The 15,735-nt window shown below is 28.6% G+C and overlaps 2 protein-coding genes and 1 long non-coding RNA gene across 3 annotated transcripts in view; all 3 read left to right on the top strand.

Moving 5' to 3' along the window:
- LOC145750168 (NACHT, LRR and PYD domains-containing protein 14-like) overlaps positions 1 to 8,411 on the top strand; it is a 29,562-nt gene extending 21,151 nt beyond the window's left edge. The window contains exons 9-15 of the mRNA XM_082566129.1: positions 3,067 to 3,225; positions 3,923 to 4,081; positions 4,781 to 4,939; positions 5,636 to 5,794; positions 6,784 to 6,950; positions 7,299 to 7,351; positions 7,493 to 8,411. Coding sequence (XP_082422255.1) covers positions 3,067 to 3,225; positions 3,923 to 4,081; positions 4,781 to 4,939; positions 5,636 to 5,794; positions 6,784 to 6,950; positions 7,299 to 7,308 — 813 coding nt within the window. The 3' untranslated portion in view covers positions 7,309 to 7,351; positions 7,493 to 8,411. The remainder of the gene's footprint in view (positions 1 to 3,066; positions 3,226 to 3,922; positions 4,082 to 4,780; positions 4,940 to 5,635; positions 5,795 to 6,783; positions 6,951 to 7,298; positions 7,352 to 7,492) is intronic.
- A 517-nt stretch (positions 8,412 to 8,928) lies between these two features.
- The window catches only part of LOC145749327 (thioredoxin-like protein 4A), a 35,580-nt gene continuing 28,773 nt past the window's right edge, over positions 8,929 to 15,735 (top strand). The window contains exons 1-2 of the mRNA XM_082565065.1: positions 8,929 to 9,057; positions 13,535 to 13,662. Of these exons, the coding sequence (XP_082421191.1) occupies positions 8,929 to 9,057; positions 13,535 to 13,662 (257 nt within the window). The remainder of the gene's footprint in view (positions 9,058 to 13,534; positions 13,663 to 15,735) is intronic.
- Positions 11,532 to 12,774, top strand: LOC145751290 (uncharacterized). The gene is made up of 4 exons (XR_014283726.1): positions 11,532 to 11,613; positions 11,743 to 11,931; positions 12,301 to 12,489; positions 12,722 to 12,774. It is a non-coding gene; the product is annotated as an uncharacterized LOC145751290 (long non-coding RNA).

Raw genomic sequence — 15,735 nt, 5'->3', positions numbered from 1 at the left:
GCTATAGAAACTTTTTTTACAAATTGTTCTTAAATATTGTCAATAGGAATAAACGATTGTTAAGTAATTTTTTATTAAAATGGATACTTTGGAAATCGTTGAAATAACAAATACAAATTACGAAATTCCCAAAAAAAGATATCACAAATCCCCTGAAAAATATATAGAAAGAGGAATAGTCCAGCGTTACAGATTTAATAAAAATAGCATTTTACAACTTTATAACATTATTGAAAAAGATTTAAGTTTAAAAATTAGAAGCCATGGTGTTCCAGCATTGTTGCAGCTTTTGGTAACCCTTAGGTTTTATGCAACAGGGAATTTGCAACGTAGTGATGGAGACTTAGTTGGGGTACATAGATGCACGGTGTGCCTTATCGTACATCGGATTTCTAAGTGTATAGCTTCGCGCAAACACTTATTTGTAACTTTTCCTAGTGGATTGGCTCTGCAAACATGCATGGATGATTTCGGGCAAGTTTCAGGGTTTTCCAACATAGTTGGAGCAATAGATGGCACACATATCCTCATTGTTTCACCTGGTGGTGATTCTCCTAAGGTGTTCAGAAACAGAAAAGGATTTTTTTCCTATAATGTTTAGGCCATCTGTGATGCTCACCGAGTATTTGCCAACATTGTTGTGCGTTGGCCAGGATCAACTTATGACTCCCGATTTTTTGAAAATTCCAGAATTTGTGATCATTTTAAAGATTGATTTGTGTCTGGTCTGTTGTTAGGTGACAATGGTTACCCCTGTAAAAAATATTTAATGACTCCTTTACTTTATCCCTTCACATTACTATAAAAAAGTACAATAAAGCTCACATAAAAACAAGATCAAGAATTGAACAGTCTTTTGGCATTTTAAAACAAATCTTTCAGGCCCTTACAATTCCACTTCGGACACGTCTGAACAATTTAATAATTATAATAGTTGCAATTTTGTGTCTTCATAATTTTGCACTAAAAACAAGGCAAGAGAAACTGGCACCTTACGATGCTGAAATCCCAGTAATTGAAACAAATAGAGGAGCTGTTCATTTATTCGCTGGTTGAGCTGTGCGAGACCAAATAATAAATAACTATTTTCAGTAATATTTAAATTTAAGAAGAAATTTTTACGTTAATATAGTTAGACTGCATTACAATGTTTGTTTACGTGTTTTATGTAATCTTTTTGTAGCTAGGAATAAAATGGATAATAAAATTAGAACTCTTAACTACGATCAAAGCGAAGGAGAACTGTTGGAATTGGTAAAATCTTATCCAGTTATAACTTCAAAATTAACAAATTCTTCTACCACAACTGCAAAAAAAAGCTTGGGTTGATTTAACAAAAAAATTAATTTAATCAATATATGATGCAATAGAACACCAGAAAATTTACAAAATTCATACAAAAATATTAAAAAAAAGCCAAATCAGCTAATACAGAAAAAAAAAGAGAAATTAGAAAAACAGGAGGTGGCCACCACCTAATCCCATTAGCTCTTTTACACAGAAAGTCATTTGTGAGTAACAATTATATTTTTATGATAAACCAAATAACACACAACAATAAATTTACTACAAACCTGCAAAACTTTGTTTTAAATAATAGCTCTAATTCCCAATGAAATCAATTCACTGCATAACAGTTTTGATGATGATGCCTTGCTGATTCTTGATCTTACTGGTAGCACCCCAGTCATGATCAAATTGTTACTGAATGTTCTTCAAATGGAGAAATTTTTATAGCATGTAAAGAATAACCAGGTTAAATTTCATGTTGTGAATATTATTACCAATAAAGAGATCTAGTTTTGAAAAAGGAGTCTTTAAAAAGAAAAAGCGATTCTGGTGAGGTAAGGGAGGCAAAAATGTTACTACTTAGGCAGGAAATAGAAATAAAAATAAAAGAACATGATTTAAAAATGAAAGAACTTGAAATAAAAATAGAGTAAAAATAGAGCAAACAAAAAATTAAAAAAATTACCGAGCAGCATGTTTGAACAACTTTTATGAAATTTAATAGTTTGCATATTTATTTGTTGTATTATTTATGTTTTTATATTTTGTTACTCAAAAAAAATAGTTATCTATAAAATTTAAATAAAAGGGTTTACTTTCCACTTCGCATTAATATTATACCAAAGCTTTACTAGATTGAAAATATGATACCCTGTCCAAAATAGGTATTTACCGAGAGCAAAATGCTTAAAACCATCATTGCACATTTCCTTGTTTAGCCAAGCCAGGGTGGACAGTTTTTAACTTCAACGACATAAAAGTATTCTTTAAACTTTGTGACCTGCCCATTGTTAGGGATTGACAGGGTGTTTGTAATTTCTAATTTCAATAGCTACAATAAAGGTTAAATATATTGCCCTTGTGACAACTTAATAAAATACTGCTTAAATAGTTAATTATAAATCTTTTAACCAAATTTATTTGGCAGAGCCCATATAAAACTTATGTTGTAATTGACTATACACATTATATATGCATTTAACAGGAGACAAAAATAGGTAAAATACCTTACAATGATATGTCCGGTACATCACTGACGATTTACGGACTGACTAAAGCCATTACAACCAGTACTAACTTACTAATTATACAACTTTGCTTTGCTGTTGTATTGTTTTCCATAAGCTACCTATGAATTACTATTAACTCTGTCCAAACGATCACAACAACTTTTAGGCCAATCTAGTTTTACTATTAGACTATTGCCGTAATTTTTTTTGATAAAGTAGCTAATTAATTTTAAGTTAATCTGAGTTTAAACTACCTTAATTTGCCGGTTAACTTTTTAGCGATTTAACTCGAGTTTAATTTGCGATTACCGTTAACTCGACTTTAATTACTCCACCCTAAGTGTGATAATAAGTAAATTTTAATTAAAGTTTAAATATTTCAGATAAATAACATGTTATTAAAAATTAAATAATGGTCATTTCTGTGTTACTTCAAAATTTTAGTTATTATTATTATTTTTATAAAGTGTTTTGTTAAACTGTTTTTTATCCTAGTTATTTTAATTAAAGTAACTTTTAATTAAGTAAAATATAAATTTTGTTTTAGATAAAGTTGAACTTATCAGAGAACGAAATTGGGGATGAAGCTGCAACATTACTGGGTGAGGTTATTGACAAGTTTGAGGAATTTGATATTAGTGAGTGTAACATCACAGAAGTTGGTGGATTGGCCATTGCTAGAGGTTGTTCAAAACTAACACATACTGTAAGTATATTACTTTATTGCTTGGTATTTAAAGATTAATTATTTAAACAAGCACTAGATTTAAATAACATTTATTATTAAAATTACTTTATGTAATAACAAAACTTTTTTATTTAGTTTATAGAAATATAAACACAAATTTATTTTCAATTTTATTACAAGAAGTAAAAACGGTCACAATGCACATTAACTTTAACAATGGGTCATTATTAAGTTACAACTTATTGTATTATATTTAAATAAAATTATTTTTTGTATTTCCTCAGGATCAAATTATTTAAAAATTAAAAGTTTTAAAGAAATATTTAAAACAAAATTACTTTATAAACTTTTGGAGAATTTTAAACTTAAAATAAACAAAGATAATTAAATTTAACAATCAATACATTTTTTTGGTGACATTCAACAAATTCAATTTTAAACATTTAAATATTTTGGCTCATTTATTTAAAAAAATTTATTAATTAACAATAAAATTTTATTAAAACAATAAGTGTGATAATAAGTAAATTTTAATTAAAGTTTAAATATTCTAAATATATAACAAGTTGGTAAAAATTAAATATTGGTCATTTTTGTGTTACTTCAAAATTTTATTTATTAATATTTTTATAAAGTATTTTGTTAAACTATTTTTATCTCAGTTATTTTAATTCAAGTAATCTTTAAATTAAGTAAAATATAAATTTTGTTTTAGATAAAGTTGAACTTATCATGGAACAAAATTGGGGATGAAGCTGCAACATTACTGGGTGAGGTTATTGACAAGTTTGAGGAACTTGATATTCGTCGTTGTCGCATCACAGAAGTTGGTGGATTGGCCATTGCTAGAGGTTGTTTAAAACTAACACATACTGTAAGTATATTACTTTATTGCTTGGTATTTAAAGATTAATTATTTAAACAAGCACTAGATTTAAATAACATTTAATATTAAAATTACTTTATGTAACAACAAAAATTTTTTATTTAGTTTATAGAAATATAAACACAAATTTATTTTCAATTTTATAACAAGAAGTTAAAACGGTCACAATGCCCATTAACTTTAACAATGGGTCATTGTTAAGTCACAATTTATTGTATTATATTTAAATAAAATTATTTTTTGTATTTCCTCAGGATCAAATTATTTAAAAATTAAAAGTTTTAAAGAAATATTTAAAACAAAATTACCTTGTTAACTTTTGGAGAATTTTAAACTTAAAATAAACAAAAATAATTAAATTTAACAATTAATACATTATTTTTAGTGACATTAAACAAATTCAATTTTAAACATTTAAATATTTTGGCTCATTTATTAAAAAACATTTATTAATTAACAATAAAATTTTATTAAAACAATAAGTGTGATAATAAGTAAATTTTAATTAAAGTTTAAATATTTAAGATAAATCATAAGTTATTAAAAATTAAATATTGGTCATTTTTGTATTACTTCAAAATTTTATTTATTAATATTTTTATAAAGTGTTTTGTTAAACTGTTTTTTATCCTAGTTATTTTAATTAAAGTAATCTTCAAATTAAGTAAAATATAAATTTTGTTTTAGATAAAGTTGAACTTAGGAGGGAACAAAATCGGTGATGAAGCTGCAACATTACTGGGTGAGGTTATTGACAAGTTTGAGGAACTTAATATTAGGGGTTGTAACATCACAGAATTTGGTGGATTGGCCATTGCTAGAGGTTGTTTAAAACTAACATCTCGTGTGAGTATATTACTTTATTGCTTGGTATTTAAAGATTTATTATTTAAACAAGCACTAGATTTAAATAACATTTAATATTAAAATTACTTTATGTAACAACAAAACTTTTTTATTTAGTTTATAGAAATATAAACACAATTTATTTTCAATTTTATTACAAGAAGTAAAAACGGTCACAATGCCCATTAACTTTAACAATGGGTCATTGTTGAGTTACAACTTATTGTATTATATTTAAATAAAATTATTTTTTGTATTTCCTCAGGATCAAATTATTTAAAAATTAAAAGTTTTAAAGAAATATTTAAAACAAAATTACTTTATAAACTTTTGGAGAATTTTAAACTTAAAATAAACAAAAATATTTGAATTTAACAATTAATACATTATTTTTAGTGACATTAAACAAATTCAATTTTAAACATTTAAATATTTTGGCTCATTTATTAAAAAAAAATTATTAATTAACAATAAAGTTTTATTAAAACAATAAGTGTGATAATAAGTAAATTTTAATTAAAGTTTAAATATTCTAAATAAATAACAAGTTAGTAAAAATTAAATATTGGTCATTTCTGTGTTACTTCAAAATTTTAGTTATTATTATTTTTATAAAGTGTTTTGTTAAACAGTTTTTATCTCAGTTATTTTAATTAAAGTAACTTTTAATTAAGTAAAATATAAATTTTGTTTTAGATAAAGTTGAACTTATCAGGGAACGAAATTGGTGATGAAGCTGTAACATTACTGGGTGAGGTTATTGACAAGTTTGAGGAACTTAATATTAGTCGTTGTCGCATCACAGAAGTTGGTGGATTGGCCATTGCTAGAGGTTGTTCAAAACTAACATCTCGTGTGAGTATATTACTTTATTGCTTTGTATTTAAAGATTAATTATTTAAACAAACATAAGATTTAAATAACATTTAATATTAAAATTACTTTATGTAACAACAAAACTTTTTTATTTAGTTTATAAAAATATAAACACAAATTTATTTTCAATTTTATAACAAGAAGTAAAAACGGTCACAATGCCCATTAACTTTAACAATGGGTCATTGTTAAGTTACAATTTATTGTATTATATTTAAATAAAATAAAATTTTTGTATTTTTCCTATTTTGAAATAATTAAAAATCAATAAAATGTTTTATTATTAAATTTCTGGTATAATTTAAGAAAATTGATGAATTTATTTTATTAATATTAATTTTAATTTATGTTAATTAGTAGTTTAATTTATTTTATTTAAACTTAAAGTTTAACTTCACTTACTAAAAATAACTACAACAATCAAATTTACTGATTCAATAATTATCGGACTAATAGTTGTTTTAAATTAATTATTTGAATTAGAATAATTTTTAAATTAAGTAAAATATAAATTTTGTTTAAGATAAAGTTAAACATTTAATATTAAAATTGATTTGTTTAAACAAAACTTTAATTTTTATTAAATTTATAATTTTGTAAAAAAAGTTAAACAGTCACAATGTCCATTAACTTTAACAATGCTCCATTGTTATGTTACAATTCATTGTATTAATATTTACTAAAATAAGTTTTAGTGTTTTTCCAGAATCAAATTATTTGAAAATTAAAAGTTTTAAAAATTAATAAATGCAACGTGTAACCTAACCACAAGAACAATTTAAATCTTTAGAACAAAAAAGTTTAAATTTAACAATTATTACTCATTTAAATATTTAACAAATTCCATTTTCAACATTTAAAATATTTCATTAAAGTTATTAAAAAGCAAATTATAATTTAACAATAAAACCTTATTTAAACTATTGGTGTACTAATAACAAATTTTAATTAAAGTTTAAATGTTTTAGATGAAAAGTTTGTATATTAGCTGCAACAAGCTTGGAGATGAGTGTGCTGTTGTTTTCTCATCATGTCTCCACAACTTTCAATACTTACGTGTATGGAGTTGTGGTTTTACTGAGGATGGGAAACAACTATTGTGGAAAGCAAGCAAAAAAGTTCCAAATATGGAACTGTAAGTTTTGTTTACTATTCAACATTATTTAAACATATTTACTATAGGACAAACATATTTACTATATTTAAATCCCTTACAAGAATAAACTAAAACTAACTTTTAATAAAAGAGGTTTTTACATTTTTAAGACTACCTTTATTTTTGTAGATTAGTTATTAAATTTTTTTTTGTAACATTCTTTTTTAAATTTTTTTTTTAGATTGTTGATAATTTTTAAGGCATACATTTACATTTTACTAGGCAAGAAGAATAACTTCAAATTTAAAAACAAATACAAACCCTAAAACACGTTAGTTTAAACCCTCTAAAACATGTTATTTCAACTGTCAATTTGTTTTTATTTAGGAACTTATAATCAACCACTTTTCAGTTATAAAGTAACTGAAGCATCGAATAAAGTAAGTTTTTAGTTTACATAAATATTAGTGATTTTATAAGGTTTATAAGTATTTGTTAAAATTATTTTTAAAAATGTTGATAATTTTACCCAATAATAAAATTAGATTTTAATAAAATTACACCCACTTATATTTAACTAGGTTGTGGTCCTGAAATCATGGAAACTTTATTCATTTTGCTTGAAAAAAAAAAACTTTTCTGTGCAAAAAAAGTAAATTTTAAGAAAATGGAAAAGTTATTTTTAAAGTTATTTTCATTCATTATTTGGTCTTTAATATTTCTGCGTTGTGTACAACATGCTCTTTATCGTATAAGTGCTAATTTTAGTTTTTACTAATTCATTTTACAGTTTTATTTTAATTATTAATTTTCATTCATTATTTGGTCTTTAGTATTTCTGTGTTGTAAACAATGTGCTCAGATAAGTGCTAATTTTTACTATATTTGATTTTGTAGAAATATTGGGAATAATTTACTTCTATTGAACTGTTTGTTTATTTAAGTTAAAGATTAATTCCATTGTTAAAAAATGCATTTTAATGAGGAAGTGTGCATGTGCTTTACTAATATGTAGTTTTGTGTAGTTTTTAGTAGGTATCTTTAGGTTTTAATGTTGTTATTTTCTATATATATTAAATGTTGGCAGAAAATTTATTATATTATAAAACTTTTGCATAAATGACAATATTAAACATTATTTTACTTGTATCTTATTAACCTATAAAAACATTTTAACTTCTTTATTGCTTTATATGTGCTACAATAAAGGCATATAGGGCATGGCTTTAAACTTTTTCTTGTCATGTATTTAACCAGTTAAAATGAATTTTAAAGATGTATGTCAATTAGTGCAAATAATATTTTAATGAAATTTTGAATCTTTTCTATTATTTGAACCCAGGACATTATTTGACTTGTCACCACTGTTGTATGTTAACCTGAGTCTTATGTATTTATTGTAGATGTGCTTTTAAGTGCTTGTATGTTATGCAAATATTAATTCTTCACCGCTTGCCAAACACTTTGTGGAAGCGATTAAAATTCCTAGTTATTCAGCAATATTGTGTTTTATTTGTTACGATGCTTATAAGATCATGTTTAAATATCCAGCAATGTTAAATACTATTTATAGTACTTTACTGGAACAAGTACAGTCTTAACAATTCTTCCTTTTCCACAAAAAGACTTTAAGCCCATACTTGGACAAATAACTTAAATTTAAGAAAAGTTGCCCATAAACAATATGTCTTCCAGTAAGTGTATAGGGTCATCTTTAAAACAAAAAATTTACTGTTTCCTTGACAATTCTTTAAATTACCTTTACAAGCCTACACCTACACACTTATTTTTAATAATATTTATCTCTTAAAATGTTTTGAGGATAAACGTTTACGCAACAACAGATGTTTTAACAAAAAAAGTAAACACAAAACAGCGTAAACTTTTGCTCGTACAAATTTTGGGATTTTTAGTTTTGCGAAAAATTTTACGAAATTGCACGAAATAATAAAAACAGTTTAAAAAGTTGTATTTAAATTATATATTTGGTAGTGGTTGGTGTAGTTAAAAGGTAACCATGTCGTACATGCTTCCCCATCTTACAAACGGCTGGCAAGTCGATCAATCGATCTTAAACGAGCAAGAAAAAGTTGTCGTGATTCAGTTCGGTCACGATTGGGACCTGGCCTGCATGAAAATGGACGAGGTATTTAATTATTTTAAATATAAATAAGTTCAATAATGTTTAAGTTTTGTCACGGCGTCGAATTTTAATATTTTCACGTATCAAGAAACGATATTTTAAACAAAATTTTAGATAAACTAGGCATAAGTTTAATATTTTGGATCTCTATTAGTTTCGCACGCCCTACATAAACAGGGTGTGTAACTCAAATTCGGGACATGTTATTAAACAAAGAGGTTGCATAAATTAAACCCTTACCCTAACCCTTACATATTCAGTTTACCCATTAACACATCTGACTCGTAAAGCGGACTAAGTTATACTCATTAAAACATATTTCAACTAATTTTTAATGTCTGGTTGAACAATTGCCATTCTTAGGTTATAACGCCTTGTTAAATTCGGGCGTGCGAAAGTAATAGAGATCCAATATTTTTTGCTGAAAAAGTGGATTTGTGTTATTTTCTTTACTTGACTTGTTTTCTGCGTTTAAAGAAAGTTTAATTAAAATTAATTTATTAAAGAAAATTAAGTTTCTATAGAATAATATGCTGTGTAGTGTTAAGGTGTCATAATTTTAAAACAAAACTAAAAAAAAAATGTTTTATTGATAAAATTAAGTTTTTTTTGACCATTCTGCGAAATATTTAATTTGGACGTTTATACAACACAAAATTTATTTTAGATGCCAACATGAAAGTTGAATGGATTAAGTGTGATGTCATAATTCATAATAGTCTCATCTCTGCCGTACAAGGATGTTATGTGGTTTTGCATAAGGCCAGTGTTGTCACTTACAAGGAATTAGTTTCTTGCCAAAAATTTTGGAAAATAAATGTTGGAGGTAAGTATTGTGATGTCACAAGTGATGGGATTGTTATAACAGAATCTGACAACATTTGTTTTAAAACTTATATGGACAGATTTTTGTTGTTAAATATATTATGATGTCATATAGGTCAGGAACAATGAATGTGTTAAAGGCTTATTGTGCAAACAATCTCGGTTATTGTCTCTACACGAGCTCAATCGAGGCTTTTGGACAGAACTATGTAACCACTAGTGGGCGGTAGTGAAGACACTATTTACTGTTACTCTTCTGTGACGTCATACGGAAGGATAAAGAAGGACGCGGAGGAGCTCGTACTGGAGTGGAACGAAAAAAAAGATGAAAAATGGAAACATTTTAGGTAAAGTCACGTTTTTATATTTGTTTTTTTTTCACATTTTTATCCTCGATGCGGAAAAGTCGTATAAGTGACCCAAACATAGAGTAACAAAATTTACCAACCCAGTCTCGAGTTGCCTGTAGCAGTTTGAGATATTATAAATAATAGTTGTCCAGTATTTATGTTGCTGATTAAGTGCTGGCACAGCATGAGTTCATACCGTTTATAGCACCTTACTCAAGGGCGGTAGGGATTGAATCCACAACCGCATGGTAATGTAGCAAGTGTTCTTACTACTTTTTTTTTATTATTGACGTCATAATGTTTTGTAGAAACTGGTCACATGTGCACTTAGAGGTTCTGGTATTTATGGCAAGAATGACAAAGTCACCAAATCGATTCTTTTGCGCCATCTTGCGACTAAAGTGATCAAATCTCTCACTCCACCAGAGGCACTACAAACTCGAATGTACATTGAAAACGTGGCTTGGTGTCACATGATCGCGGCCACGAAAATTCAGGTAAGGTGCTATAAACAATATGAACTCCTGCTGAGCCAGCACTTAATCAGCAGCATAATTATCAGGCAATTATATTCTATAATATCTCAAACTGCCACAGGCAACTCGAGACTAGGTAGGAGTAACTGATGTTACTCTATGTTTAAGTCGCGCTTTAGACTTTCCCACATCGAGGATAAAGATATATACAAAAAAAAAATATCCCGAACTACCAAAGGCAACTAAAGACTGGGTCGGGGTAACTGATGTTGCTCATAGTTTAGGTCATGAAGTCAATCTTCCCATATCAAGAACGAAAAAATACATGAAAGTTTAACAAATCAAATATTAAAATTAGGTTTAAAATATTTACAAATTATTAACTGAATAAAATTGTTTTCAGGAACAAGCACATAGTGATCGATCTTGGGACGGGAAACAACAACAAGATTAACTGGCTGATGGAGGATAAACAAGAAATGATTGACATTCTAGAGACAATATTTATGAGGGCAAGAAAGGGGACGGGGTTGGTGGTTTCCCCAAAGGATTACTAAACAAAATATCAATATTAACGAGTAGGAATATTCTAAAATTTATTGGTTTGTTGTCAGTTTAAAAAAATGAAGTTTATTTAAAACACAAAATTTTAATAATTTAATTTTATGCGTGGTATTAAGTATTTATATTCGATATTTTTTATAAAATTTTAATTTTTTTTTTCAATTTCTATTTGATTTATTTTTTAGATGCCAACATGAAAGTTTAATGGATTAAGTGTGACGTCATAGATTGTAGTAGTCTCATGTCAGTCGTACAAGGATGTCATGTGGTTTTGCATATGGCCAGTGTCATCGATTACAAGGAATTAGTTCCTTGCCAAAAATTATGGAAAATAAATGTTGGAGGTAGGCATTGTGATGTCATAAATTACATCGTTGTTATATTAGAATTCAACAACATAGTTTATTTATTCTAGAACTTAAATGGTGCAGATTACTACAGCCTATTCTCTAATATATTATGACATCATATAGGAACAAAGAACGTGCTGGAGGCTTGTTGTGCAAACAATGGTTATTGTCTCTACATGAGCTCAATCGAGGCTTGTGAAGACACTATTTACTGTTACTCTTCTGTGACGTCATACAGAAGTACAAAGAAACCGCGAAGGAGCTTGTGCTGGAGTGGAACGAAAAAAAATATGAAAAATGGAAACATTTTAGGTAAAGTCACATTATTTTTATTTTTTTTTATGTCTTTATCCTCGATGCGGGAAAGTCGAACAAGTGTCCCAAACATAGAGTAACAATAGTTAGTTCAACCCAGTCTCAAGTTGCCTGTGGTAGTTTGAGATATTATAAATAATAATTGTCCGATAATTATGCTGCTGATTAAGTGCTGGCTCAACAGAAATTTACATTGTTTATAACACCTTACTCAAGGGCGCTACAGCATGAGAGTAAGGGGGATTGAATCCACGACCTTATGGTGGTGTACCAAGTGTTCTTACTACTACACCACGCTGTCGGTCTACTCGGCATATAATTGTCTGCTTTTGTTCTTTTTATTATTGACAGCATAATATTTTGTAGAAACTGGTCACATGTGCACTTAGAGGTTCTTGTATTTATGGCGAAGATGACAACTTTACCAAATCGATTCTTTTGTGCCATCTTGCGACTAAAGTAATCAAGTCTCTTGTTCCACCAGAGGCGCTACAAACTCGAATGTACGTTGAAAACGTGACTTGGTATCACGTGATCGCAGCCACGAAAATGCAAGTAAACAAAACTTAGTTGTTCACTGCTTTATTATTGGGTTAGCTTGCAAAAGATCTCTGGTTCGAGCACCACCACAGCCGTATATAGCTCCGGTTGTAACTAATATGTCTCAGCATGATCTTACTGAAAGATTAGGTTTTAAGTTTAGTGAAAAATATTGGTTTATATTTTGGTTATATTAAAAAGTTCTAAGAAATTAACTTGTACTCTGACTATAACTTATATTGTACAGGAGTCACCTTCTTTGGTTGGGGCAAACACCTACTTTCTGTGTGACGAAACCCCAGATTTATCTTACCTGAGATTTAACTTGAAATTTTAGAAGCATTTGGGTTTCACCATCCACAAGAGGGAGCCAGTGTTGCCGTTTTGGTTGTTTATCCTCATTTCAACGTTGGTTGTTTGGTGTTGTCAGGTGCTGGGTTGGTTTGGGATCAAAAAAGAGGTAAATATTTAGTTTATTGAGTAGTTTTTAGCTGGGTTACTGTCATAAAGGTTTTACTTAAAACATATTCGCAAAAACACCATTTTACCATAAACATCGACCTAAATTTTGGTTAAATGTCGTGGTCTAAAACTTTTCCCTTTGAAATAAACCTCATACCTATTTGGATAATACTTTGGTGACGAGGGTCAGTATGTTAAGTTATTGCAAGTGTTAAACATTTATTTCATGTATAATACTTTTAATGACAACTATTTTGTGATTTTTAGCCCAATATTACACCAAACATGGCCAAGTTGTCCTGCACAAGATTCACCGTCTCCAATCAAAAGTTTGTGGAACATTTTGGCTACAAACCAAAGTATAGTTGGCCTGAATCGTTGAATATAATGAAGGAATATGTGAACAAGATTGTAAATGAAGTAGAAAATAATAATTTGAAAAAAATAAATTAAAAAAAACAAAATGTTTTCTTGATAAAATTAATTTTTTTTTGATCATTCTGAGAAATATTTAATTTGGACGTTTATACAACACAAATATTTTTCTTTAAAATTCTGTAGGTGACATTTTAATAAATTAACAATTTTTAATGTTTAGACCTTGTATAGTATAGCTGACAAAGTGAAGAACTTTGCTGTTGTTTACTTGGTTGACATTACTGAGGTGCCAGACTTCAACAAAATGTACGAATTATACGACCCCTGCACAACTATGTTCTTCTACAGGTTGTTATTTACAGAATTTAATTTTGATGGTTTTGTTTTAGTATTGGGTATATTGTTAAGCATTAGGATGACTAACTTCTGGTTTGGGGTTCAATTCCCATTGGTTCTGTGAACCGACAACATGGGTAGTGGTCAAAACACATGGCTTCCCTACATGAGGTCCTAGGCTCAATTCTTGAGTAAGGAGCTATAAATGATATAAACTTCTGCTGAACCAACGAAATTTAATCAAAGCACATCAACTTTAATAATTTAACTTTATGCAAAGTATTTATATTCAGTATTTTCTATTAAAATTTGTAATTATCTTTTTTTTTTTGTATAAATATTAGAAAATTTTTTGTTTATTTTTTTAGATGCCAACACGAAAGTTTAATGGATTAAGTGTGATGTCATAGATCATAGTAGTCTCATGTCAGTCGTACAAGGTTGTCATGTGGTTTTGCATAAGGCCAGTGTCATCGATTACAAGGAATTAATCCCCCATCAAAAATTATGGAAAATAAATGTTGGAGGTAGGCATTGTGATGTCATAAATTACGTCGTTGTTATATTAGAATTCGACAACATCGTTTATTTATTCTAGAACTTAAATGGTGCAGATTACTACAGCCTATTCTTTAATATATTATGACGTCATATAGGAACAATGAATGTGCTGGAGGCTTGTTGTGCAAACAATGTCGGTTATTGTCTCTACACGAGCTCAATCGAGGCTTTTGGACAGAACTATGTAACCACTAGTTGGCAGTAAAGCCACTCTTCACTGTTACTCTTCTGTGACGTCATACAGAAGTACAAAGAAGGACGCGGAGGAGCTTGTACTGGAGTGAAACGGAAAAAAGATGAAAAATGGAGAGGTGACGTCATTACAATTGTCTGCTTTTGTTCTTTTCAATAATGACGTCATAATACTTTGTAGAAACTGGTCACATGTGCACTTAGAGGTTCTTGTATTTATGGCGAAGATGACAACTTTACCAAATCGATTCTTTTGCGCCATCTTGCGACCACCAGAGGCGCTACAAACTCGAATGTACGTTGAAAACGTGACTTGGTGTCACATGGTCGCGGCCACAAAAATGCAGGTAAACAAAACTTAGTTGTTCACTGCTTTAATATTGGGTTAGTGTGCAAAAGATCTCTGGTTCGAGCACCACCACAGCCGTATATAGCTCCGGTTGTAACTAATATGTCTCAGCATGTTCTTACTGAAAATTAGGTTTTAAGTTTAGTGAAAAATATTGGTTTATATTTTGGTTATGTTAAAAAATTCTAATAAATTAACTTGTACTCTGACTATAACTTATATTGTACAGGAGTCTCCTTCTTTGGTTGGGGGAAACACCTACTTTTTGTGTGATGAAACCCCAGAATTATTTTACCTGAGATTAAACTTGAAATTCTAGAAGCATTTGGGTTTTACCTTCCACAAGAGGGAGCCATTGTTGCCGTTTTGGTTGTTTATCCTCATTTCAACGTTGGTTGTTTGGTGTTGTCAGGTGCTGGGTTGGTTTGGGATCAAAAAAGAGGTAAATATTTAGTTTATTGAGTAATTTTAGCTGGGTTACTGTCATAAAGGTTTTACTTAAAATTATATTCGCAAAAACACTATTTTACCATAAACATCGACCTAAATTTTGGTTAAATGTTGTGGTCTAAAACTTATCCCTTTGAAATAAACCTCATACCCATTTGGATAATACTTTGGTGACGAGGGTCAGTATGTTAAGTTATTGCAAGTGCTAAACATTTATTTCATGTATAATACTTTTAATGACAACAATTTCGTGATTTTCAGCCCAATATTACACCAAACATGGCCAAGTTGTCCTGCACAAGATTTACCGTCTCCAATCAAAAGTTTGTGGAACATTTTGGCTACAAACCAAAGTATAGTTGACCTGAATCGTTGAATATAATGAAGGAATATGTGAACAAGATTGTAAATGAAGTAGAAAATAATAACTTGAAAAAAATAGATTAATTTATATATATGTGATTCAATTTTGTTGGTATGTTTGTATTAGAATTTTGTTGTGAATTAAAATAAGACAACGTGCAATAAACTTA

Source organism: Corella eumyota, chromosome 4 (assembly GCF_963082875.1).
Source record: "Corella eumyota chromosome 4, kaCorEumy4.1, whole genome shotgun sequence".
Lineage (NCBI taxonomy): Eukaryota > Metazoa > Chordata > Ascidiacea > Phlebobranchia > Corellidae > Corella > Corella eumyota.
This window is presented reverse-complemented; position numbering and strand designations above follow the sequence as displayed.